The 26,696-nt window shown below is 43.1% G+C and overlaps 1 protein-coding gene across 1 annotated transcript; it reads right to left on the bottom strand.

Annotated features, from left to right (window-relative positions):
* Positions 1 to 886: 886 nt before the first annotated feature.
* On the bottom strand, positions 887 to 21,478 carry LOC310743755 (cystine/glutamate transporter-like). Its single transcript, XM_083574209.1, has 12 exons — positions 20,962 to 21,478; positions 17,835 to 17,961; positions 15,631 to 15,746; positions 13,569 to 13,694; positions 10,703 to 10,802; positions 10,170 to 10,214; positions 8,252 to 8,375; positions 6,930 to 7,033; positions 6,098 to 6,194; positions 4,568 to 4,717; positions 3,542 to 3,719; positions 887 to 2,597 (listed from the first exon to the last, which is right to left on the bottom strand). Exons 1-12 carry the CDS (start codon positions 21,173 to 21,175, stop codon positions 2,533 to 2,535), a joined length of 1,446 nt encoding a protein of 481 aa, XP_083430335.1. The 5' UTR covers positions 21,176 to 21,478; the 3' UTR covers positions 887 to 2,532.
* Positions 21,479 to 26,696: the final 5,218 nt, after the last annotated feature.

The following is a 26,696-nucleotide window of genomic DNA, read 5'->3' as shown; positions in this document are numbered from 1 at the left end:
GAGGCTTGTCTGGTCTTTGACTTTAACGCTATAGAGTCATAATTCACAGCAGAATGCAAAGATGCAGCTACATCCTTTTTTTCTTAAGGGGTTTGTTACGTACTCACTTCATTTAGGCGTATGAAGTGACATGGCAAAACGATGCCTCCTAGAAAGGAACTTCTGCTAACTAATTATGGGAATCCAGCATCCACAGGGTTAACTGAATAGAGTTGTTTCCAATATAGGTTTTTAGGTAGAAAATAGTGTGGTGACAATGAGAAATTGTCTGGTCCTTCCTCATGTGGTTGGCACACATTTCAACAAGAAACACAGTGCCGGTGTGTGTTGAGAGCACCCATAACTGGGGTATTTAAAGGATTAGGCTACTCACCTTATACCAAAGATTCAGGAGATATCCAAGGGCCTTACTGTTCTTCCTGTTTCACTATGAAATCTCCCAAGGGTTTCTGTCGTCTGGGGTAGTACGCGGGCATGATTCTGGGTACATGAAGAAGTGGACCCTGAGAACTGGACTACTAGACTGTTTAAGCAACTATTCCTGATGGATTGTTGCACTGGAGCTGGGAAGTTCCATGCAGCATTGGTCGCATTCTTCTGTGTGCCATTGCATCAGCAGAGATTGCTGCAAGGAATATAAACTGGGCATCTTGCATTTACAAAGAAGCCTTCCTATCACTTTGGAAATGTGTATTTCTGAGAGTAGGTGATTTGTCTCCAGTTTAAATCCTGAATAAATCAGTGTGCTCCAGGAATAAAACAATTGGGAAACACACCATAGGCTCATGTATTTCGTCACCAAAAACTGAGGATGAGAGGCAAGGATTAAGGGTGCACAAGTATTTTGTACACAATATATGACACAACCCTTACAGCTGGAAAACAGCACAGTGAGAATGTTTTATTTCCATTCCTAAAACAATTTAAAATTATAATAACAAATTTAACACAACAAATATGTAGATCATTACAATCCTGTAATCCAAAATACATATAAACTTTCCTGCACCATATCTCTGTACTATTAATTTAGGAGCAGCCCAGATATGAAGCGCCTTTGACTAATAAAAAATGAAGGTTCATATCATTAATGCAGGGTGTAATTTGTGCTTTAGGCTGCAATCCTAACCATGTCTACTCAGAAGTAAGTTCCATTAAGTTCAATTCGACTCACAGGTACATGGTCTTAGAATTGCAGCCTATTATTTTAGTTCTCTGTATGCATTCCACGGTAGAAGGAATTCTTCAGTATGAGTAAGACTCACTAATTTGATATGAGAGCTTATCCAGGAGGAGCAAATTCCTCACTTTCTGTGGCCATTGAGTCATTGGTGAAATTGCAAGTATTTGGGACTAGACACAAATGTTTATTTGTGTGTGTTTTTAGTTTCACATGCTGCAAGTGTTGAATTAGGCAGCTCCACCAAATGTCATTTTGGCAACAGCTCTTTTACCGTAGATAAGCTACCACTTGACTTAGCTCCTGGAAGGTTAAATGTATTTTAAGTACAGTCCACCAATCTTAGAATGGCACCTTAACATATCTACCAAGTGAAGTCGCTTGTTCTTGAATATACTGTGTTTCCGTCATTCTCCTGGTAACCAGGGCTACCCTTAAATGAATAACCCATTATCTGTTCCACCCACCCCAGGAAAGTATCCACTGTATAAAGATTACCTTGAAAATCCAGTAATCCGTTCTTAAGCAACTTTAATTTTGCTATGTCTCTAGCAAGGTGAGATCATACTGAATTTTCCATTTTCACTGGTTTTCTACACGTAGATATGCAAGCTTCCTCAGCCGGGCACCAGCTTTTTATATACTATAAAGTCTGGTATCCACTCTGTTGGTGGTTCCCAAATTCTTTGCTCCATGGATCACTTGAAAATGGCCGAGGGTCTTGGCAGACTGCTTCCCCCGCCCCCCGCCTATTGTAGCAAGTGTAATGTAGATGCTGTATTCTTTTCCATTGTTTTAACAGAACAACTGCAGACGACCTGAACAAAGCTCACAGACCCTTGGTGGTCTGTGGACCACAGTTTAACAACCCCTGGACTAGATTTACCATTGGTCTGTTCCAATTTTTTTGCTCTACTAGCCTATATACTGAGATTGAAATACTGGCCTAACATTCCAACCATGCAAAAGTCGGAGATTTCTTCACAGTTTCACACCTCTATCCAGACAAGTAGGAGGCATGACCGTAGTTCAAGGGCAAAAGCCCTCTGGGAGGATGCAGAGAGCAAGGCTGATGAGAGATGTGGTCTAGAAAGAGTCTTAAGGCCTGACAGAGAGACTTGAGGCTTCCCACTCCTGATCTAAGCAGAACTGGGTTATGTTTTTTGCCCAAAACAAGACCACCCTTTAATTTTCTGATATCCAAATGCTCTGGCTAATCGCTGGTAAGGAAAGAATGGCTTGTCACAGTTTTCTCCCTTGTTTAAAAGTGGACTTGGAGGCGTATCCCACACGGTTGGAGTGTGAGGAGCTCCCAAAGAACAGATTTGAAAGGTCCTAGGGATGTACATTCTTCAGTATGTTAGGACATCCTGGGGCACCACTTTCATCAGGATCTGCAATTTTACTGTGATGGAATCTAGACAAATGCAACAAGGAAATCAGAGGAAAAGTTTAGTTTGGGAGAGGCATCATTTGGTGTTCTTCAGCGAAAACTCTGGCTGCTTCACACATCAGATATATCGTGGTCCACATTGTGAACCTGCTATTCCCTATGAAGTGTGAATGAAGCTATCTGGTTTCACTTCCTGTTTACATGCAATTAAATTTATTAGCATATCTCTTGGTAGTTAACAGGGCAGAGCCATACACTATACAGAGAGGTATATACTTGCTAACATTTGTGAAGTAGTCTTGAGGAACGCCTTCCTGAAGATTTCTCCAGTCTCTACCAAGTTCAAACTAGACATATTCTTAACTTTTCTTGTGGTTGAGCTCTAAGCAGTATTATATGCATTGATTTATCTTCTTCGGGTCTTTACCAAAACTTCATAAGGTAAGTACAGTGCTTTTTGGGTCCTTATATGTGTGACAAGGGGAAATCGTCCATCACAGCCAATGCAGCAGGCCCAGTTTACTGTGGAGGACCGTGCATATTATCACAATTATTTATTAAATTTATATACCATCCTGCATCCAAAGATCTCAGGGCGGTTTGTTGTTATGGTGTGTATTTTTGTGGTTTTTATACTGTAAACCACCCTGTGATCTTTGGCTGAAGGGTGGTATAAAAATTTAATAAATAATAATAATCAGAGTATTAGCTTAATTTCAGGGAGACGTTTCATATATGATTGCTGTCCGTCCTAAACTGAGCTTAGTTTGTTGGCATTTGCAGATCTATAGTCTATAAAAGGACAGAGGGAGCTTCGTCCCCAACTCTTTGGAGATGCAGAACTCCTCTTGACAGCTTGTGAGCCACAAACAATATCATGTGCCACATGTGAAATTGGGCCTCATTTACACTAATTTTGAAGCTTCCCTTTCACAGTTCTGAGCTACCATAGCTGATGCCATACTTACTGAACATGGATGTGAAGCAGCCTGGGATCCTAGCCTTCTGTACCACCAGATAGTAGACGGGCAAGCCAGACAGAGTCACAGCACAGCCAATGCTGGTGTTCACAGGATCTGAATACAGGGATGTCCCCACGATGCAGAAACAGGCTATTGTGAACACTAGTGGGAAAAACAAAGGCACCTAAAGGAAAAAGGGTCAAATCGGAAAATAAAGTTCTGCATGAAGCATAAATGCAAAAAAGAAACATGTTTTGAACATGGAGAAGAGTAGTATATTTAATCTGAGAGATGGAAAGGACCGTAACTCATGCCTATACAAAGCACTTAAAAACAACAACAACACCTCTCTTAACAATGTTTCCATCCTCTAGTTTTAATAAAGTGCAGGAAAAGGAGCTGGTTTAGGGTTTCTTTATAGCTTCTTCCCAAATACTAGCATGTTATGGTGGCATTTTTCTCCCCTTCTCCTATTTTTGACTTCTAATAGATCCGTGATTCCCTTTTGTTCTTGTTCAGTTAGTAGCCTGTGAGCAAGGTCACACTTTGCTTCTGCTTATGTAATACAATATTTACAGAATATAGCCGTCCAGCAGTGAAATTCCCCTAAGCAGCTTATAAAATAATGGCTTCAGACATACTTCATTGTGACTTGCTTTCCTTAACCATGGTTAAGCATTACACTTGACCATATAAGAGGTAGTTAAAGATTAGCTGCAAATGGATATCAAAACATAGGCACCCCATCTTCATTAAGCAAATTGTGGTTAAGGCAGTTTCCCCATCTCTCTGCTTACAAGATGAAAAATGGGTCCTGTATCAGGTAATCCTCCCTGGGGTCAAGGCTTAGTCTGGCAGATAAAACCATGGTTTCAGTATACATTTGAGATCTTACAGGGTGAGAGCAACAAACCACATGACCTTTATGTCTGAGCTGGGCCAATATGTTTGGATTTTTGTGCTCTTTAGCTAGGTAAAAGATAGAAGCACAGATTTACCCTTCCCTGTATCCACTATCTTTAGTCTTCTTACCTTAAAGGGTCTTGGCAGTTCTGGATGCCGATAACGATGTATCATGAGCCCCAGGGTGGCAAGTCCTATGAAGAACCAGCGTGAAAAGCTATAGAAGTTCAACAGCCCATAGAGGTCACCAATGGACACCATCAAGTAGATCAATGGCAACTGCAGATGGAGAAAAATGGCAGTGTTGGAAATATGTCAGTAGAATACAAAACCATTTTTCCATGCTCCTTTTAGGTTTTCCTTGTGACTAATTACTGTATAACACTTCCAGTAGCACCTTAAAGACCAACTAAGTTAGTTCTTGGTATGAGCTTTCGTGTGCATGCACACTTCTTCAGATGCCACTTCTTCAGAAGTGTGCATGCACACGAAAGCTCATACCAAGAACTAACTTAGTTGGTCTTTAAGGTGCTACTGGAAGGAAAAAATTTTTTTTGTTTTGACTATGGCAGACCAACACGGCTACCTATCTGTAACTGTATAACACTTGTCCATTATTACTGAGCACAATTATGGGAACGTTTTCAGTTGATGAGACCTGATGGTGGACTTGGCCCTGAAACTCCCAACTAGTACAAAATTGCTGATGGGGGCAGATGGCCAGCAGCATGTAACATGTCTGTTGAAACATCCACACCAGCTGCCCAGATGCTACCAGCCTAGGTTCAAGGGTCTTGTGTTAATATACAAAACCCTAAACCCCAGATACCTTAAGGCAGTGCTTCTCTAAATAGTTAAAACAAAAGCAACAACACAATAACCCCCTCCTCCCACAAACACGTTTAAAAGTATCAATCAGTCCTATGAAACAAAAAGATACAAATACAAAATACAAATAGACTAGGCTTGCCACATGTCAGGAAAATTCCTGACATGTCCTGGTTTTCCAGGCGTAACAATGGCGTCGGGGGGCGTCGGGATTTTGTCAGTGAAAACCCGGATGTATGGCAATGGAATGGAAGTAGCAGCTGAAATAGCTCAAAAAGCTCAAAATCAGTATTTGGGGGTCAGCCTTCCCAAAAAAAGCTCTTCAATTTTGGGTGGTTTCCTAAAAGCTCAACAACTTTGCAGGTATCAGGAATTTTACTTTTTGAAATATGGAAACCCTAAAATAGACATGTAACACTTAAGAACAATATAAAACGACCCCAGCTAAACTCAGCCATTCTTATCTAAAATATAGTGACAATTCATTTATCCACCTGTCTTCTTTCAGTAGCTAACAAGCTAACTGTTTAAGTACGCCAAGGATGCAACAAAGTGTTACCTGCCCAAAGATGGAGGCTAAAACCAGGGTCTTAATGTGGTATGGCCAATTTGTTTCAAACATGGAAACCGAGAACATTCTACCTTTATAGAGTTTGTGTACATGCAGTGCCTGACACTGCCTATCGTTTAAGAAACATGCCTAATACATTTAGTTCTCCCCATTTTCAAATTACACATCATCAGCCTTCCAGGGGCAAAATCCCCCCCCCCAGGCCCACACACTGCATTTTATGTCCAACCGCACACTAAAGCAAACCTTGAAGCTCTTACCATTAGTATCAAGGCTGGAAGAGGAGTGTGTCTTTCAAGGTGTATCATTGAAAAGAGAGCTGGCCACTGTCCCTCCCGGGCAGCAGCAAACAGCATCCTGTGGAACAAAACCAGCTGATCACACATTGAATTCCACTTCCTTTTTTTGCTATGCTTACTGGAGGTTTGTGAAACACGCCTTTTGGTAAAATAAAACATTTATCCGCCCCCCCCCTTAGAAATCATAAAGTGTTAGGGATATCACATACTCTAGGAAAAGAGAACCCCACAACAGCATCATTGCACCTGGTAAATTTGGAGAAGACTTCGCTTTTATTTATATTCCTATCACTGAAATGTAAGCGTTATTCAAAGTTGTTCTCTAGCTTCCACCACTCGCTGTCCACTGACCGTTTTTTTAAGAAAAGTTCTTTGTGAAATATCAGCTCGCAAAAAATGGCTGTCGTTATTGAAGTGAATTGTGCTGAGTTCAATATGTCAAGTCGGGGAGCAAACGCTCTTTAAACTATACCAATGCACTTGACTTTTTTCCCCTTTCTATATAGGCATTATCCCTAAGGTGTGTGGAAAAATATTTTTCTTATAGCCTAGGTTTGTGCTGTGTGTCTTTAGCCACAACTTCCCAGCATTTGAAAGTTATTTCTACATAGGTTTGTGAAATGGGGATAAGAACTGGAATTTCTGTACAAAAGGCACATTTGGGGGGAAATGGCTGCTTTCTGTATTATTCCCTAAATTAGCATTTTGGTAGAAGGGAGACACTGACAAGATAAGGAACTGTGAACAGTTTCTTGTAACAAGGACATTTGCTTTGAAATGGGCAAGCTCTTACCTTGAAGCAGCAAAGATTCCTCCATTCAAAGCACCAAAACACGAGAGAGCTACAAGTACTGGAATCACAGAGGAAATGCTCTTGAAAGCTTTATCAGCAAAACTCTGGAAGAAAACCAAGAGAGCCTTATCAGTAAGGCCAACCAACAGTATCATAGGGTACCATTCTTTGAGTTCTGTAGAACTTTCCATTATGTCATACAGTAAACGAAGGCAGTGTAGTGTAGTGGTTAGAATGTCTGACTAGAGCCTGGGAAACTACGGTTCAAATTCCCAGTGAGCCATGTGAGCCAGTCGCTGCCTCTCACCCTAATCTACCTCACAGGGTTGTTGTGGGGTTTAAACAAGGAGCTGGAGAACAATCTAGGTCACTTGAGCTTCTGGAAGGAAAAGGAGAGATATTGGCTGGCAATATCAACCCTGCTGTGTGGGAATCCCTTGCAGACGACTGCAGTGCCTGGAGACAGACAGGTTGTGTATCCGCAGTAGTGACCAGAGGATGAATGACCGCTGGAAGGAGCACAGAGAGAACACGCACCATGGTGCATCTGTAGCAGCACAACTGGATGCCTTCACCTGCCCCTGCTGCAACAAAACATGTCTCTCCCATATCAGTCTCTGCAGCCGCAGACGGCACTTTAACTCTGCAACAGTTTGACACTCCCAAAGGTACACTCCTCCATTGTCTCGGGAGACTTACAGATGTCAACAACAACTGCAAATAAATAAAAAAGCAAAAACTGGGCCAGCCCAGGGTGGGGGAGGGAAATATATATTTGGCCTCAAGTGACAAAAGTCGTTCTCGGAGAGCCAGGCACTCATTGCATTGAGTACACAACTTCTGTCCAACAGTAAGATAGTTGTGCATGTCACAAGACAGTGCAAAACATTTGAAAGCTGCCACAGCCCTGCTGCCAGCAGAGACCACCTGTGAAATAAGTCAAAACTAAAAGAGGTCAGCACATCAGCCGAAAAGGCCTATCCAAATTTGTGTCCAGACAGTTGAAGGACAATACATAAATTGCTGCTTTATGCTGAATAAAGGTATATTGATCTGGAGAGAACCAAAAATCTAGGAGTACTCTGTATTCTGTCTGGTTTTGCTCATTTATAGGTGCAAAATTTAAAGATTCTTCCTCGAACAAATGTTGTTTAGAAAAGCATGTATGTTTCCTCTTCGCTGCCCATGGAAACAGATGTCTGCCCTAGGAATTTACAATCTGTTACTTAAATTTATGTCCAATAGGCCTTCTAGACCATCTCCCTTCTCCTCTGGTAATATTGGTCTAAAAATACAGATAGCATGCAAATTGCCACACTCACCACAGCTACTGCGTCAGAGTTGAGAATCTCATGTGGTGTCAGGACTGCGTAGTAAGACACATTGGTAAGGATGTAACACCCTGTAACAATGGCCAAGGACACTATTACAGCAAGTGGGATATTCCTGAAGAAGAAAAGCAGCCTCTCTTATACACGGTTCCACTTTAGAGACAGATATCCCTTGACCCTGTGGCCACCCTCCTTCAATAACGTAGAAGGCATTTGCAAAAATAGGAAAATAAAGACAGTCGGGAATTTTATTTGGTCCACATTTCAAGGTGCCTTCTCTCTTCCCACCCTACATTTCCTATCTTGTAAGCTAGCGCCAAATATGACAAGACCTGCCAAAGGTGTAGAGATGAAAACAGGGACACTTGAATATCTCTTCTCAAAGAACAGGCTACTTTGGGGAGCCTGATGACCTCCCTGACCCCGTATTATATGCTGGATGGCTATGTGTTGCTTGCATTATATTTCTTTACGTAACTGTATGTATAAATATGTCTTTTTCAAGATAGCGATAGCTTAGCTACTGTGATTCATGCACTGTGGGTCACTCTGTCCTTGAGGTTAGTTTGTAAGACGCAGGGAGTGCCTCACTACTACTACTACTACTACTACTAATTATTATTATTATTATTATTATTATTATTATTATTATTATTATTACTCCTACTCTCTAATGAGAACCAACTTCATTCTTTCCCCATTCAAATGAGTAGGAGTTCTCTTTCATGTTTGCTCCTACCTCTGAGTTTATCATATATATTTTCAAAAACCTTTTTTTTACTACCTGGATTTCCCCAGCCACTCTGGGCAGCTTCCAGCACATATAAAAACATAATAAAGAAAATAACAAACCCTAATAAGCCCCTTCCCTTCTTTTTATCCACACTGCCTCATGTACTGAACACCGCTGTTGAAGGAACTGCACTGACTGTTAACCAGTGAGCCACTTTTAAGGTGTTGCTAATGTATAAAGCTGGAGCAACTCAGGGCTGGCTGACCATTTCCCTCTGTACAGACTCAGGAGATCACTGAGATCTACTGCAGAGATTTTGCCGATACCGACACAACCTGCATTGTGTCATCTGAAAGCCGGACGGAAGTGGGGCTCTCACTGTCTGCGATTCAGAAGGCACCGAATGGTGGATGCTTCTGATGTTTACTGAAAACTCACCTGCTTGCTAAGGCTTTCCCTGACCTTTAGCTTTAGCTGAATGGATGGGTGTTGTAGCTGACACCTGTACTACTGCTTCTTTTTAATGGACAGGAACATCGGAAGCTGCCTTATACTGAGCCAGACTATTGACCCCTCTAGCTGAGTATCGGCTACATGGACTGGCAGCAACTTTCCAGGATTTCAGACAGGAGATTCCCCATTGGCATCTGGTTAGTTGCTGTGAGAACATGAGGCTGAACTAGATGGGGTTTTGGCCTGATTCAGCAAGATCTTCTCATGCCAATTTACTCAGTCTTTTTTTAACTCTTCCTGAGGTCAACTCTGAGGGGATTGTTATGTACTGAAGTTCTCACCCTGGGCCAGCAGGGGGATACTGTAGATAGTTATGCAAATAAGGGATTGAAAGTGACGTTCAGTGATTGGATAGTTTTAGAAAGTTGATACAGTTACGTTGTACTGGAGCTCTATATAAGCAGGCTGACTGAACCCTTCAGTTCAGTTCTGTCCTGGCCTGTGAATAAACAAGAGCTGTTTGAAGAATCGCTGTGTCGTCTGATATGTTCACCCACAACTTAACAGGGATTCTCCTCTTTGGGGCATTGCTGAAGAGACTCTGCCTCCTAACATTTGCTCTGTTGGTCTGTTTCTCCCTCAGATGCTCTCAATTATTTGGGAAACACATGTTTCATACACCGGAAAAGAATGGAACCCCACCCCACCCCCCCGTTTGCTCACCGTTTAGGATTTACAATTTCCTCTGTTACAAAGCTGATATAGAACCTGAAATAAGAAATCAAGAGTCACAAGGTCAACATATGTGTGTTTTCTTTTTTAAACCTCCCCGACCCCAGTAATAACGAATCCTGCTATATTAACTTCACTTTGCGAAAGTATTCTCCTTTCCATGTATACATATATTGTATGTCTGTAATAAAAATAGATAGATGAAAATGCACACCAGACTTTTTGAAAACAGCTATGGAATCTTACAAAAGAGCATCAAAATTACCAAAGGGAATGAGCTGTGAAGCACGATCACCTCAGTAATTCACAAAAGAAATGAACAAAGGAAGATGACACTGTGAGTTATATCCCAACCCTACAACAGATATTTGGTGCAGACTAGATAGATAAATATTATCTGCAATCCAGGATTGTGTCAGCTCTGGAGTAAAGTACAGATTTATTTATTTATTGCTTAATTTGCAATTTCTTTCTGACATTTGAGCAAACAATAGAAAGCTCAATTAGAATTTTAAAAGACTTACCAGCCTCCATAGGCAAACATCCCAGAATAAAAAGCAAGAGGCAGCTTGTCGAGTGTCAGCGAAGTTGTGTTAAAGCTGTCCTGGAAATTTTCATAGTGGCCTGAAAAACAATGAGAACAGGTATATACATCAGCAGACACCATCCTGGGTCAGAAGCATTTTCCATTGTGCCCAGCCAGATAAGAGCATAAGGAGAACTGGCTGGATCAGGCCATGTATCATTGCTTCTGTTTCTGCAAAACATGCAGAAGTTCAACAGGTGCAGACTCCCCCAGCATGGAGCTGTAGTGGGGGAGAAATAGTACCCAAGGTATCTACAGATGCCGTGGATGCATCTTCTCTGCCTTAGGGCTTCAACTGGCTACTATGGGTGAACTGTTGGGAACCAAGACCTGGAACACGCCTGGACATTGTTTGATTAGCAGAGTAGAAGAAGTTTGGCAGGTGCATGGATTCAAAAAATAAAATAAAATACACAGACAGCAGGAAAAATTTATTTAAGGAGAGATTTAAAGGGTAAAGGGACCCCTGACCATTAGGCCCAGTCGCGAGGACTCTGGGGTTGCGGCGCTCATATCGCTTTACTGGCCAAGGGAGCCAGCGTACAGCTTCCGGGTCATGTGGACAGCATGACTAAGCCGCTTCTGGCGAACCAGAGCAGCGCACGGAAACACCATTTACCTTCCCGCCAGAGTGGTAACTATTTGTCTACTTGCACTTTGATGTGCTTTCAAACTGCTAGGTTGGCAGGAGCAGGGACCGAGCAACAGGAGCTCACCCCGTTGCGGGGATTCGAACAGCCGACCTTCTGATCGGCAAGCCCTAGGCTCTGTGGTTTAAACCACAGCACCACCTGTGTCCCTTCTAAGGAGAGATTTACTAAGCCATAAATTGTGCAGTTTGTTGCTAGCTCCCTAGCAGGGCAAAGCTCAGCTCATTTAGAGCAAAACCAGTTTCAGCAGAAAAATTACACCACACGAATATAAAATGCAAAATGAATTTAAAGCATAGAAGTCATAAGATGACAATGAAGAAACTGCGCACTGAATGGCCTTGGAACTAATCTAAGACACACAGCATGAAAAACAACAGCTGTGCTTCAAGCACTTCGAAAAGTTGAAGACCCGCTGGAATGTTCTAGCAGAGAGGTTTTCAACCTTTTTGAGTCTACAGTTCCACTGACCAACTGCATTCTTTCTGCGGCACCCCAGTGGGGCACAGGAGCCCAGTTATGTCACCCCTTGCCTGCAGAGCTGGCAGCCTCTCATCCTTTTTCGAACACCCTCCCTTGTGCAGCCTCCTCTCCTTGGGAGTCCTCTGGGCAGCCGCAGCTGCTGCCCCTGGTCTTTGAGCTGCCCACCCTGCCCCAAAGAGAGGTGCCTCCTCACACTGCCCCACAGGGGCTTAGAAAGCACCCTCTGGCCAGCCCCAGAGACACTGGGGAGTTTGTGGTCAGAGCTGCTGCAACAAACATCTGTGCAAGCCTATGGGAGGCAGAGACAGGAGAGGGCCTCAGAGGAGGGAGGAAAGGAAAGAGGGACAGAGGCCAGTGTTGCCTGTGGCACCCCTGACCATCATTCAAGCCACCTCAGGGTGCCACAGCACACTGGTTGAAAACCACTGTTCTAGTGTATTCTAGCTTTTACTGGCAGTTCTGCACACATAAAACGTCACACCTTGACATGAACAAGGAGCCCTTTTTCAGCTTAAAGGTTACTTTCCCTTATGGGGACTTTTCCAGGGGCCACAGGCCTGGGGTGCCTGGGGCCAGAGGCAAAAGGGAGTGGGGAAATGGATGTGAAGTTCATTCTTCTACAGTATAAATCAGAGGCGCAGGCACACAACTCACCAGCCAGGCCTGTGAGAGGCACCGTCTGAATGATGCACCCCAAGCAGCCAAGGGCATGGCCTAGGGAATGTTGCTCAATAGGCAGGTGGGTTACCCCACCTGTCAAAGTTGGCTTGCGGAGTTAAAACGATTCCCCACCCTTGGCCTAGGAAGAGTCCCAGGGGCTTGCTAGAGATGCCTGAAAGACCACATTTGCTCCGCCCCCTAGGCCTGAGATCCCTCACTTCTGTATCCTGGGGTGAGAAAGGGAGCAGAGTGCCTACTTTGTAGGCTGCATGTAGGGCTTGGCCCTCAGTAGAACCATGGATGCATAAAAGCTACCTGGGGCTCAAGTGGGATAGCTCAGTTGGTAGAGCATGAGACTCTTCATCTCAGGGTGGTGGGTTTGAGCCCCACATTGGGCAAAATTCCTGCATTGCAGGGGGTTGAACTAGAGCTGGTCCCTTCCAACTCTACAATTCTATGAGTCTAGAAAAGTACCCCACACAGAAATAAAGGTAAAGGACCCCTGGACTGTTCCATGCAGTCAAAGGTGACTATGGGGTTGCGGTGCTCATCTCACTTTTCAGGCCAAGGGAGCTGGCGTTTGTCCACAGACAGCTTTCCAGGTCATGTGGAAAGCATGACTAAAGCGCTTCCAGTGCACTGGGATGGAAACCAGAGTGCACGGAAACGCCGTTTACCTTCCTGCTGCAGCGGTACCTATTTATCTGCTTGCACTGGTGTGCTTTCAAACTGCTAGGTTGGCAGAAGCTGAGACAGAGCAATGGGAGCTCACCCAGTCTTGGGGATTCGAACCACCAACCTTCTGATAGGCAAAAGGCTCAGTGGTTTAGACCACAGTGCTACCCATGTCCCTACCCCACACAGAATTCTGTTATCAAACCTACTGTTGTTTCCTGGCAAGTCTCTCTCACCACCCCCATCTTTCCTATTTCTTTGCCACTGCTGGTTTCTGCCCCTTCTGATGCCCCTTTCTCATTTCACGCCACATAGGAGGGTTCTGGCCAGTCTTACCATTTCCCAGAGCCATCATCCCAGGAACGATGATCAGACCAACCGTGACCATCTTGAGGGCTGTGAGGAATATCTGTATGTTGGCAGACCAGCTCACACTCCAGCAGTTGAGGACTATGACTAGGGCTGGAAAGGAGGAGAGAGATGTGACGTGTGAATAGAAAAATGGAAAACGCATAAATATTTTTTAGGAAAAAGAAAGAAAGAAAAAGGAGGAGAGAGAAATCACCATGAATGGCTGCGACTGCGATGCTTGTGCTTTTGGAACAGCTAGCGAGTGTTGACTTTTTGCTGACATTAAAAAAACAGAACCAGAAATGCTTCTGTGTCATAACAGCCCATGGAGATGGAAATACTGCTTCTCCAGCAAGCTTACTTACTAAAAGTGCTGATCATTAGAAAAAACCCCACAAGCTTGATGGGGTTTTCTGATAGGACTCCAGCATGACTGACAGAAATGTCAATAAATCCCTGTTGCCGGATCTCTGCAGCAGGTGCCTTCTGTGCCAACTTTTAAATGCCTGCTGAAAACTCTTAAATTCTGCCAGACCTGTGCAGGCAATTAAGAATACATCTTTCCACAATGACTAATCAATGTCTGTTTTCAACAACACACACACAGACACACACACACACACACACACACAGAGAGAGAGAGAGAGAGAGAGAGAGAGAGAGAGAGAGAGAGTTTTTACTGTATGGTTTTGGGTATTTTTGTTTTAAACTGCTCTGACATTTTAAAAAATGAGACAGCAGCCTCTCAATATTTTGAAAAAATAAAGCAAAGCTGCACCTGCATTTCTGCTGGTCACGTAGCTTAAAGGCCGAGGAGCCCTATAAGGAAGGAGTTTACAACTGTTTGCGTGAAGCTTTCAAACATGCAAGAGCGCTGCTGTTTCTAAATATTGCCAGTGAGTGGTGTTTTGTTTTGTTTTGTTTTTTAACTAGCTGGCTTTTAAATAGCTTTTAACTGTGGTTTTGAAAAGCCCTTTCCTTTGCCAACTGGCTGACAGCATCAAACAAAAAGAAAACCAGCTTCTGTTCATTTACAAACTGCCTTGGATATATCTAGCAAACTTTTTAAAGACACCAGGAACAAATATCTCAGCATTTCATGGATGGCCTGTGAGAACTAAGGCTGCCATCCTAAGCCCACTTACCTGAGTTTAAGCCCCACTAAATCCAGCAGGAATGACGTCTGAGTAGACAAGGCTAGGATTGTGAATTGAGGAGAACTCATACGGTTATCATACGGCACCTCTTTTCTCAGTATAGGACAGGAGTAGCAGATTTGGTGCCCTCCAAATGTTCTGGATCCCGATTGCCAGCCACCCTAATCAGCATGGCTAATGGGAATGGATGATGGGATCTGTAGTCCAACAACATATGGACTACTAAGAGTGAACTGAGATGCAGCTATTGGGAATGAAAGGCAGTTTCTCAATGAGGCTAAGCAAGAGATTAAAGTGGGGGCAGCCAGCTGATGTGGTGCCTTCCAGAAGTTTGATAGACTACAACTCCCATCATCCCTGAGTATTGGCCATGCTGGCAGGGGTTGATGGGAGTCCAGTGGCATCTGGAGGGCACTGTGTTGGCTACTGCTGGGTTAAAGCAATCAGGCTCTGAGAATGCACCAACCATAGTGCATGAAGGTTTTAAAGTCTGATGTTTCGTTGTGTTTTTTTATATTCTGTTGGAAACAGCCCAGAGTAGCTGGGGCTACCAAGTGATGGGCAGGGTACAATCAATCAAATTATTATTATTATTGGTACTGGCCTCAGCAGAACAGTCTGATAAACACCAATTGTGCAAAAGTGGGGTATTAAAAATATATCTCCTTATCAGTACAAACATTTAGAGAAGGGTTCTTGACTCATAATAAAAACAGGTATTATGAGCTATGAAGATTTGCTTTATTTGTGAACTTTCTCAGCATATTTATGATATTTTGCTGTGGAAATATCTGCAGATGTACAAGAGGCAGTGAGAAATGTATTAATATTTGGAGGTACATTTAGGATTAACTTGCAACCTTAGATATTTAGTTCTCTTTGGTACTCACTGATTCCTGTGGTGGTGATCAGTTTCACAGCCAAAGGAGGGACATCACACGGGGCAAAGAAAGGCTCGATTAAGTACCGACCAAATGCCAAGGACACCACAGCCATATTTGCAGGTCTGGAAAATGAAACAAAGGCAAAAACATTTCTTTTATTTTGGTCTTTTCTCTGGCAACTTTATCTCCCTCTCATCTATGTTTTCTGTCTGCTCCTGTTGATGTCTGCTCTTCTAAAACAACCACAAATGAAGACATTCAGACACTCTTCCAAAGCATGGATTGAGGACTGGGAAGAACTTTTTGGCAAACTTTCTGACGTTAAGAGCTGTCTGATAGGAGAATGGACTACAGTGGTACCCCAGGATAAGAACTTAATTCATTCTGGAGGTCCATTCTTAACCTGAAACTGTACTTAACCTGAGGTATGACTTCATCTAATGGGGCTTCCTGCTGCCACCACACAATTTCTGTTCTCATCCTGAGGTAAAGTTCTTAACCTGAGGTACTATTTCTGGGTTAGCGGAGTCTGTAACCTGAAGCGTCTGTAACCCAAGGTACCACTGTACCTCAGAATGTGGTGGACTCTCCTTCATTGAAGGAGGTTGGATAGTCATCTGTCAGGGATTGTTTCGCTGTGATTCCTGCATTGCAGGAGGATGACCATTGGTCCCTCTCCAACTCTCCAATTCCAGGATCCAAATGAGAAGCTGTGAGACTCCCTTCCTGCCAAGTGCAAGGGCAGGCAATTACAGTCTTCCATTTCTAAACTGCAGGAAACAAAAATAATAATAATGCAATCTTATCCAAATCAGACAGGCCACAGGTTGCCCTCAGGCCAGGACCCCAGCCATGGTTAGGGATTCTGACCACAGACCCAAACCATTTTATTTCAATAGCCCACCACCATTTCATTTGAACTGTTGAACTAATGTTGCTTTGGACACCAGGGGAGAGAATGGTGGCCCAACCACCAAAATAAGAACCCAGGTTTTTCCTCAATATGCCCGAGATGCCCCATGGTATTATGGGAAAAGCAAAAGGCTGGTGAGGCTGATGAAAGAATGCCCTGGTACTGCTGCCCCCCATAGGGGAAAAAAAATATACTTGTTGCCTTTGTTGATGGTGTGCTGTCCCCAATCCTGACAGTGGATTTTGCACTGCTCTGAAAAGTGACAGGAAAGGAAGCCCCACTCCAAGTTGGGTTTCATTTCTCTGTTCTACATTTGGCCCATAGTATTCATTGGGGAGCTTTCAGCTCGGTTCTTCATACAGTCTTGGGTAGACAGGGGAAATGCATGGGATGGAGCAAAAGGCCTTGAAATGTGGCCATCAGAGCCTCACCAACATCCCAACAGGATTATTTTCAAAGCCTTTTGATGGCCATTGGTTAGTCTTTTACAATAGGCTCCATCAACTCCCCCTCTGGTGTGAGGTGGAATGATTTCCCCAGCTCCCAACCTCCTCTAAATTCTGCACCATTTGTGACAACACATGCAAAACAAACACAAAAGGGAACAAGCTTTGAACGGATGGGCCTGACCTTGGTGGGGTGGTCGATGCGAGAGAGAGAGAGAGAGAGAGAGAGAGAGAGAGAGAGAGAGTATTCTTGTATTTGCACTGAAATAGAGTAGTGGGCCCATGTGTTTGCACTGCTCTGTCCTGGTGCTGCAAGCGGTGAGATCCCTCTCCTGGGGGAAAGCAGCTCCCAGATGTTCTGTGGCAGACGGCTCTGTTTATCTAGTAGCTATCTGGTATTGGTGGAGGGGCAGATCATATATCAAACTGATTTCTATAGAACAAGACCTTTTGTTGTGGCTGCTGCAAAAAAGTACAGTGGTGGTCTTCTTATTGGAAGAAAATATTCATCTATCTCATGTCGTGACTGAAAGAAAGGCTGTGTGCGCGTGTTTGTGTGTGTGTTGTTTTTATTCTCCCATAGGGCTTTCTCTATTATTTCATTCATTCTCTCCCCCCCCATCTCTTTCTTAGATTCCTTTCCCTCTCCCCTCCCTCTCAAAGTCTTTGCAGCCATTTGTTAGATCTCAGTGGTGCTGCATCCACCAGCTGGCTGCTTTTAAAAACACAGCTGGAACAGTGCCCCTGTTGAGAGATTTAAAGAGACACAAAACTCCCAGTAAAACCCCCTCCGTGTCTCTGGAGAACCTCCCCCTTCTCACACAACAATGGGAAGTTGAAGCTGCCCTTACCGGATCATAACAAATTCCGCCCATAATCTTAGAAAAGCAGGCAGTGGCCCAAGTGTCTCTAGCAGGTAAATGTAATGACCGCCGGACTTGGTGATGCACGTTCCAAGATCTGCATAGGACAGGGCTCCTAGAAAGAAAACATTTAAAATGTAAACCCTGTGTGCATTTCTTATCATCACCATCACCCTTATCTGATGAGTAATATCACTAATTCTAAGTACATTGATATGAAATTCAGTTGCACTAAAATAAGTTGGACTGGTACCAATGGAAGGATATTTAGAACTGAGATGCATAATCATCATCAGTAGTAGTGGTAATTTCCGGGGGGCCACTAGGTGGCGCATCGGAAGATGGCTGACAATAACATCTCTCCGACCCACACGAGGTAATTTGGAGGCTATGATGGGGGTAATTAGCCTCCTTAACCCCCCCGGATTGTGGGGGGGACGGCCCTTGCCTGCTGTGCCCTATACCACCCCCGAATTTGTGGGGGTGGGGGCACTAGGCACAAAGCCCTCCTGTGGGATTCCGGCACTCCTGGACGCCGTCCCTGATTCGCGCCGCTAGTTGCAAGCATCTTCAAAAGAAACAATTTGGACGAGATAAATTGCACATGCTTCAAGGAAAAAGGGGAGTAAAGACTGCTGACAGAAGAGATCTCTGATAACAAGACAATAATAAAATATGAGAAGATACGTCAAGATACGGTATGACTGAGGGGGGAGGGGGGAAAAACCTGCCTTCCTTTTTCTTATGTGATTTAACAAGAATCCCCTCCCCTAATGAGTCAGAAACTAAGGACTTAAGCTGTGGATTTAAGGCTGTGTGGAGATAAACTTTCGAACCAAAGCAATGTTTCAAGATGAAGCTGGAAAGCTAAGAGTTTTGGAATGACGCAGTTAAAAATGCCGTCGCCATTTTGGGAGGCATTGTTGGAGCTCTTGGGTCTGGGAGGAGAAAGAGAGAAATAGAGTTGTTTACATATCGTGGATCAACTTCTCGGTGGGACTTAAGAGCGACAAATGCCAAATTTATGATGGAAAGAGGGATGTTATCTACGAAGGAGATATATGGAAACCATCTGGACTTAGTGGAGGAACGGGAAATCCACACAGGATTATTATTTTGCTTATCGGCTTAAGGAGACTAACAGAAGAGATCGTAAAGGAAAAATAGAAATTATATGAACAAGATATGATGTGGAAACACCAAGATAAGACTGGATAGAATTATGAATTTTGTTTGGACTGATTGGGACTGATTTGGACATTAACGCAGTAATAAGAAGATGATCTGAATCCCCCTTTGGATCTTGAAGTATGGGTTCCCCCAACAAAATTTAAAAATTTGGCTTTGTAATTTGGAATTTATGTGATGTGATTTAATTTGATGTGATTGGCCAGTTAATAAAAAATTATTTAAAAAAAAAAGTAGTGGTAATTTCCATTCTTTTGTCCAGTTTTAATTCAAAGGAGCTCCCACTTTTTATCTTCACAATAATCCTGGGAGGTAGGTTGGGCTGATAGATGATGAATGTCCCACTGTCACCCAGTGGGCTGCATGGCCAAATTGGGATTCAAACCCCCCAGATGGCAATGGAGAGTCTCAAATTTCAGCAGCGTCCTGGACAACACCAATATTGAGCATCCCCCACTTTTCTATAGGGCCCCCCGAGGTTCTGCATGCAGTACGACTGAACCAGTTGCACTCCCCTAAATCTGCCTCTGCACATGGGCCTCTCTCTAATAAATTTCTAGCCCACATTTCTGTTAAAAGAAAGAAAACATGTTTTTTAGCAACATAAAAGCAGTATAATGATTATAAAATATAACTAACCAACCCCCATAAAAATATAATGAGAACAAAAAGATTAATACGAAAAGGCAAACCGGGTAAAAGAGTTCTAGTGTGTAACTTGGATGTAGTTAGTTTGTAGAATTTCTGAATCGCTTCCCACAACAGACAGTTCTAAACCAATTGCAAGAATAAAATACAGTAGAAAATACATGAACATATTAAAAATATAATCAACGTAAACACATCCAATCATTGGTGCTACCCAAATGCCCGGGAAAATCAACATCTTTGCTTGGTACCAAAATGTTGACAAAGTTCATTCATACCAGTCGGGCCTCTCATGGGAGAGAGTTGCGTAGATGGGGAGCTACTCAGAAGCTCGTTCTCTTCTTCAGACTCAGAGAAGAGCCTCAGATGATAATCTCAGGGTTCGGTTCCTATGCGGACAGGTGGTCCTTTAGAGGTCCCAAGCCATATAAAGCTTTCAAAGTCAAAACCAGCACTTTGAACTGAACCCAGTACAAATTGGCAGCCTTTGTGATCAGGCCAGATCCGATGTTATATGTTCATGCCATCCTGAGCCAGTTAACAATTGAGCTTCTGCATTTTGCACTAGTTGTAGTTTCTGAACCATCTTCAAAGGCAGCCCCCCACACAACACATTGCAGTAGCCTAACCTGGAGGTTGCCAGAGCATTGACAACTGAAACCAGGCTATCCTCCACCCAGACATTTAATAGTAATAAAAGTAATAGTAATAGCAATAATGCAATTCTCCAGTCAAGTAATGCGTACAAAAAATACATATACTCGGGTAAAGTGTGCACAAAAATGGATATATTTGTGAAAATAGCATACAAAAGTGCATTGTATTAGGGGAAATATACATAATAAAATATGCTTCGCCCAAAAAATATGTGAATTGCACAACACTGCATACAGAATTGTGTATATTAAGGGAAAATTCACACTAAAATGTGGATAAAATTTCATGAGGACTATTTTAAAAAATAAATAAATCACAAACTGATGTGGAAATGTGGAGAACTGAATTTAATATTGGTGTGTGTGTGTGTGTGTGTGTGTGTGTATGAATGATTCTCCCACTGTCCTCCACAGAAGCCCATTTGAGGTTCCATCATCCCCAAGAGGACACACCCTAAGTTGTTATACCGCAATTGCCACACGCTGGGGTGGGAGAGGACGCTTTCCCCCTTTATGATTGTTAGAATTCCTGCTCCATGATTGCAGTCATGGGATTTTTGTCTATCACATGACGCTGTATGTGAAAAAAGGAAATTAAACCACCAAGCAGCCAAACAACTCACCAAATAGTGATAGGATCCCACAAGCCAGCCACACCAGTAAGGAGACCCCCACGTTGCCTGAGTTTTGCAAGACTCCTTTGGGGGAAATGAAGATGCCGCTGCCCACCATGGTGCCCACCCCCAAGGAGATGACGCGGATGAGGGTGATCTTCCTCCTGAGGAAAACAGCCTCCTTCACCTCTGCCGGTGCTTTGCTTCTCCTGCAAACTCCCATGCCTTCTTCAGTGTCCCCGCTGAACCACAGGAAGTCCCTGTATGAAGCACAACTTGAGTTCCTTTCCGGACCCCTGCGTCGCGGCTCAGTTCTCCTCTCAGTCAGTCTCTCGCTCTCTCTTTGCTTAGCAGGCAGAGTACAATTTGTCTGGGAAGACTTTGGAATAACAGGAGCATGAAGTAAACAAATATTTAAACAAAAATATCAGGTGGGAGGGGAAACGGGGGCCTAAATCCCACGAAACGGAAGTCTGCTGCAGGGCTTTGTCCACAGCTAGTGATACGTGGCGTGGTGCAAGTCCAATTCCTGGCTTTTCACACAAACAGTTTGTTTTTGATCAGGATGTGCTCCACTTGGTTTTACAGTATGTACAAGCTCCAGTCCTAACCATGGATATTGTCTCCATGTCTGGTGGATGACGTGAGCTTTTTAAGGAAGAAATGTCAACCAATGGTGGGCCCAATGGCCAAAAAGGTGGTTTCTGCATATGCTGCAGAGGGAAGCGAGGGGCTGATGGGGTTTGTCCATCTCGGGAGCCCATCTAGGAGAAAGAAAACTGTGATCCTAAACCACCTCTGCCTTCCAGGATATCTTGGGGAGAAGGCTAAGTAGTAAACCCTACACAAATCCAGAGCGGAGTCCCTAAGATGGTTGGATGGCGCCTTGTAGGCCTCCTGGCAACTCCTGCAGCTAAGCTGGTGTCAAACACATTACTCTGCTTTCCTTTGGACCACATCAGCAGGGCTGAGAGGGGGATCTTTTCATCTGGGCAACCCAGGACTTCCATACACACTGCCCAGGCTTGTGCCCCCAGGAAATCACTTCAGTGCTGTTAACACTGTGGTTTGACTTCACCCCTGGAAGTGCACTCCATTGTATCTTGAGGCAGATGGATGCCAACAATATACAAATACATGCCCTCCAACATTTCTCCGATGAAAATAGGGACGTCCCATTCCATAACGATAATTTTACTATTTATACTCCACACATCTTACTGGGTTGCCCCAGCCACCCTGGGCAGCTTCCAACATATATAAAAACATAATAAAACATTTTAAAAAACTTCCCTATACAGGATTGCCTTCAGATGGCTCGGCAGTCAAATAACTCCATACCCTCCACCATTTCTCCAATGAAAATAGGGACGTCCTAAGGAAAAGTGGGATCAAAGTCCCTGGAAAATAGGGACACTTGGAGGGTCTGCAAATACATACTTAAGTGATGCCTTCATGCATCTGATAAAGGTGGGCAGCTCTGACTCCTGAAAGTCAATGCCCAGTATATTTGTTAGTCTTTGTTGGTTTTACGATGAAATTAACACAACGCCCTGACTCCCGCCATGAGTTTGAACAGTCTGTAAAAAATTGTGAGAGGGTAGCAAGGTAACTCTACCTATTCAATGATTATTGCAGTGATGACTGGCGGGGGGAGGCTCTGGAAAAGTGGGGAAGCAAATAGTGTTTTCTCCATATGTCGGAAAACATTATTCACCCCAAAGGAGTGGGATTTTGCAAGGCTGACCTGTCCTATTGTGCTAAGTGATGGAGAAAGGAAGGGGATGTTTATCGGCTGCCCTCCCGGAGATCATATTAGTTCCTGCGGCACGCAATGCGAGGACTTTTCTCTTAGCATGCGTAGCCGCTAATGGGGTTATTGGTCCTCAAGCAATTTAATCCTTTATTAAACCCAATTAGCATCAGTGGCCTCCTGTGGCAGCAAATTCCACCGTCTGCATATCATGCAGGTTTCATGCCTGCGCCGTGTGCTCCTCTACTTACACCCTTTCCCTTTTTGTTTGCTCTAAGGGCATCTGTCGGTGATGATAACAAACAAAAAGCAACAAAGAAGGCTCGAAGTCCAGAGGCGGAGAAGGAGTCCCAAAATAAATACAGAGAGAGAAAGGGGCCTGCTGGGAATATGGATGTCTAAGCCCATCAGAGAAATGGGACACAGTTATTCTAGTTGCCAAGAGAGTGTTTACTCTCCCAAAGTTGACTCCTGAAACACGGCAAAGGCAGACAAAATGTCTGTCTCGTCCATTGCCTCAGTGATAAAATGCAGGCCTTATGTACAAAGCAAGACAATAAAACAAAAACCCATCAAGTCTAATAGGGCAGCGTTCATAGACCTTTTAGATGACTGGAGTTAAACGGGCCGCCCCTATCATTAGGCAGAGTGAGATGGTCAGATCAAGTGGCTGGCTCTGGGTGACATGAAAGAGGCAGAAAAGCATTAGCTTTTCAATTTGTTATCACATGGTTAAAACTAGTTGTACTCAGAGTAGACACACTGAAATGAATGAAGGTAAGCAACCACTCCTGTTCTTACTGCCAGAAATTCAGAGAGGTACTTGCGAAATGCTCTGATTCAGGTACCAAAATAACACTATAATTATTCTTATATTATGAATTTTATATCGAGTAGAAAAAGACAAAATATCAAAATATTCCTGCATTGCAGGGAGTTGGTGACTTGATGACTGGGGTCCCTTCCAATTCCACGATTCTATGATAATAAAAAACCTTCTTGTTGCCTCCTATGCCAACCAGGTGAATGCAGGCAATTCAGAATACAGCCTTCTACAATGGTTAATTAACCACAATGGCTAACTGATGTCCGTTTTTAAGTTTATAATGGGTTTTATTGTATGGTTTTAAAGATTTATTGCTGTAAACCTCTTCGCTATGACACAGTGGTATGCAATTTTTTAAATATAAATAAATATACACAAATAATAGTTTGAAAGATAGACAAGTAAACATGCAAAAGGTTCCAGACTGGTGCATAAAAAGCCATTACGTATATACCCCGGCATGTGAGCATCACTGCTGATGTAAGGCAGTATGTACCACATACTACATGTATGTACCACATACCACATACAGAGGCAGTATGTACCACATACCACATACAGAGCACCATGCCTTTGGGTGTGGGAAATGCATTTGTTCTGCCTCAGGCAGGGAAAGGGCTGTAGCCCAGTGGCAGAATGCCAAGATCCAAATTTGGGGCAGGTACTCTTAGGTGAGAAAATCCCAGCAAAATGTTTAAAATCACAAGATAGGTAGCAAAGCAAAGCAAAGCGTGGAAATAACAGCTGCTATACCTTTAAAAATGCCCTTCCAAGTTCCAAGACCACATGTTTGGCAAGTTAAAAATGGTTTACTTACAAACTCTCCAAAGGTCATATTCATGTGCTTTGCCATGCAGCATTCAGAAAAAGTTGCACAGTTGCACTTAACTTAGTTCCTAGATTATTGGTATAGGAGCTCCAGAGTTGCTGGCAAGACCCATGCAGTTGAGCTGAAGTTTCTCGGGTAGATTGGAGGGAACCATGGGCTTGATTACCTATTTCCTCCCAAGGTAAGGGAAGTGACATAGCTAAGCCTGGCAGGATAGTTTACTCTATTGTATTAACCCCTTCATGCATGAATTAGACTGCTTTATCCCTCAATTACTTTCCTCCTTTACCTTCTGTCTTTGTTTGTATCAGATTTCTTAATATAACAAACAGTTGGGACCATGTGAATTAGAGACAGAAAAAAATCTGGTTAATCAAATAATGATTTTTTTCAGGCAATGAAACGGGGAGAATATTGTTAAGAACATAAAAAGAGCACTGCTGGATCAGACCAAAGGCCAGCATTTTGTTCCCACAGTGGTGAACCAGATGCCTATGGGAAGCCCACAAGAAGCAGATGAGGCTGTTGAGTATAATTGGCTTAATTGACACTGAAATGAAAATGCATGTGTCTTGATGAAGGTTTAAAATGGAAAATGGCTAAATGTGTATTGCTAACATTGGTAGTTTTTCACAGCAGGTTTCTAAAGGACTCTGAGCTGTACCTAGTTAATGATTAGCTGGTTATTGTTTCCCTACTCTATGCTGAGAGTGAACCTTAGATCAGGTGACAAAGGTACTGAGTTGCAAACTCGCCATCTTGAAAGCTGTGGTGTTTTTAAGTCTTCCTGGCCACAGGGAACAGAAAACGTAAACATAGCTTTCAAGGAAAAGATCTCTAGAAAAATGGATGTAGTTGAAGAGAGAGAGAGACCTTTGCTTATCGGTCTGTTTGGATTATTTCGTATTTTCTAAGATGCCAAGCCTGTTCTGGACAGCACAATACATTTTGGTTTTATCTTTGATGCTTATGTTCTGTTTTTAAAGAGTTCTGCAAGTAAAAGTCTGACTAATATTTTTATGGGCCCAAACAATGGTTTCTTCCAAAAGGAGTCAGTTCTTATGCTTCCAGTCGCTTCAAACTGTGCAATACTGATATCTGCAACATGGGCCAATACAGTTGTTGCTTTCCGGCAACTGATATTCAGAGCCATACCACCTCCAATACCAGAAGCAAGATTATAGAACAAACATTGAAATGTTTTCAGTTCATTTCATGCTGTTCTGTATTATATAAGATGTTTCTGCTTTGCAGATTTTATAACCCTCAGGGTGAAGGATTTGAGAAGAGGCCAGGGTTGAAATCTAAATAGAAAGGTTTTTTTTTTAAAAAAAGACCTTCTGACCATGATCTGGTTATCTGGGGGAAGGTTGTTTCCAGAATGGGAAAGACAACTCTTGCATTCTTTAAACAAAATTTAACTGAAAAGACCTTTCACATTTGCACACAAATACCCCAAATAGATGTGTTATTGATTTCCCCCTCCCCTCTTCTCGGTCCATGTCCCAAAGGCCTGAAACTTTGTTTGCCTTTTGGTAAAGAATCTGGACTTCCCCCAGAGAGTTTATTGGCAAATTATAAATCTGTCAGGTTCTTCTGCTCCAAATAATAATTTTAAAAGGAATTGAGTCCAACTACATATTGCAGAGTTATGTGTGTCTTACCCCCATTTTAAAAAACTGAAAAGCAGCCTATTAGGCTACCATGGGGAGGGAGAAGGATTTTTAAAAAACAAAAACAAAAAACCATTGCCTTTTCTGCCATTTGTTTGCTTAAAATCAGCCCCCCCCCCCCCGCCCCACCCTCACAAACTGCTTTCCCACATGTGTGGAAGTTACGGGTTTCTCTGTATCTTTTTCCCTCACAAAGAGAAAAACTGTTGGGTGGTGGAAACACAGACAAACAAACGGTAGGAAGGGAAGGGGTTAAGCAGGACCTCACTTCCTGCTATTTTCCTTTCCGAAGCAGCCTCAGAGGCGGCTTTTAAATTTATTTATTTAAAAAAAAAACACATACAACAGAAACTTACAAAATTGTGTGTAGCAAGAAATAGCCATGGCATATATGTATACTGGCAAATCCTGCAACAAGAATTCCACCATGAAATTCCCTCCCTCTCCTATCCCCCAATTGCATAATGCATATAACAACAGTGTCTCATACAGAATGTAAACATGAATTGAAAGTGGAGACACCGTATGTACTTTTATGTGTTTGTTTGTTACACAAGGAAGCCTTTAATAAAAACTACGGTAATTAAAGTTTGGCATCCGTGTACCACCCTTCATCCGTAGATCTCAGGGCAGTTCAAAGCACCTTGACCACTGGCCAGGGAC

Source organism: Podarcis filfolensis, assembly GCF_964270895.1.
Source record: "Podarcis filfolensis genome assembly, chromosome: 10".
Lineage (NCBI taxonomy): Eukaryota > Metazoa > Chordata > Lepidosauria > Squamata > Lacertidae > Podarcis > Podarcis filfolensis.
This window is presented reverse-complemented; position numbering and strand designations above follow the sequence as displayed.

Coding starts and splice junctions, on each gene's coding strand:
- LOC310743755 (XM_083574209.1), bottom strand. CDS start 21,175: ATGGGAGTTTGCAGGAGAAGCAAAGCACCGGCAGAGGTGAAGGAGGCT. Junction 7,034..8,251: donor ACTCTGACGCAGTAGCTGTG/GTGAGTGTGGCA, acceptor GTTTTCTTCCAG/AGTTTTGCTGATAAAGCTTT. Junction 6,195..6,929: donor GGAATCTTTGCTGCTTCAAG/GTAAGAGCTTGC, acceptor TTTGTTCCACAG/GATGCTGTTTGCTGCTGCCC.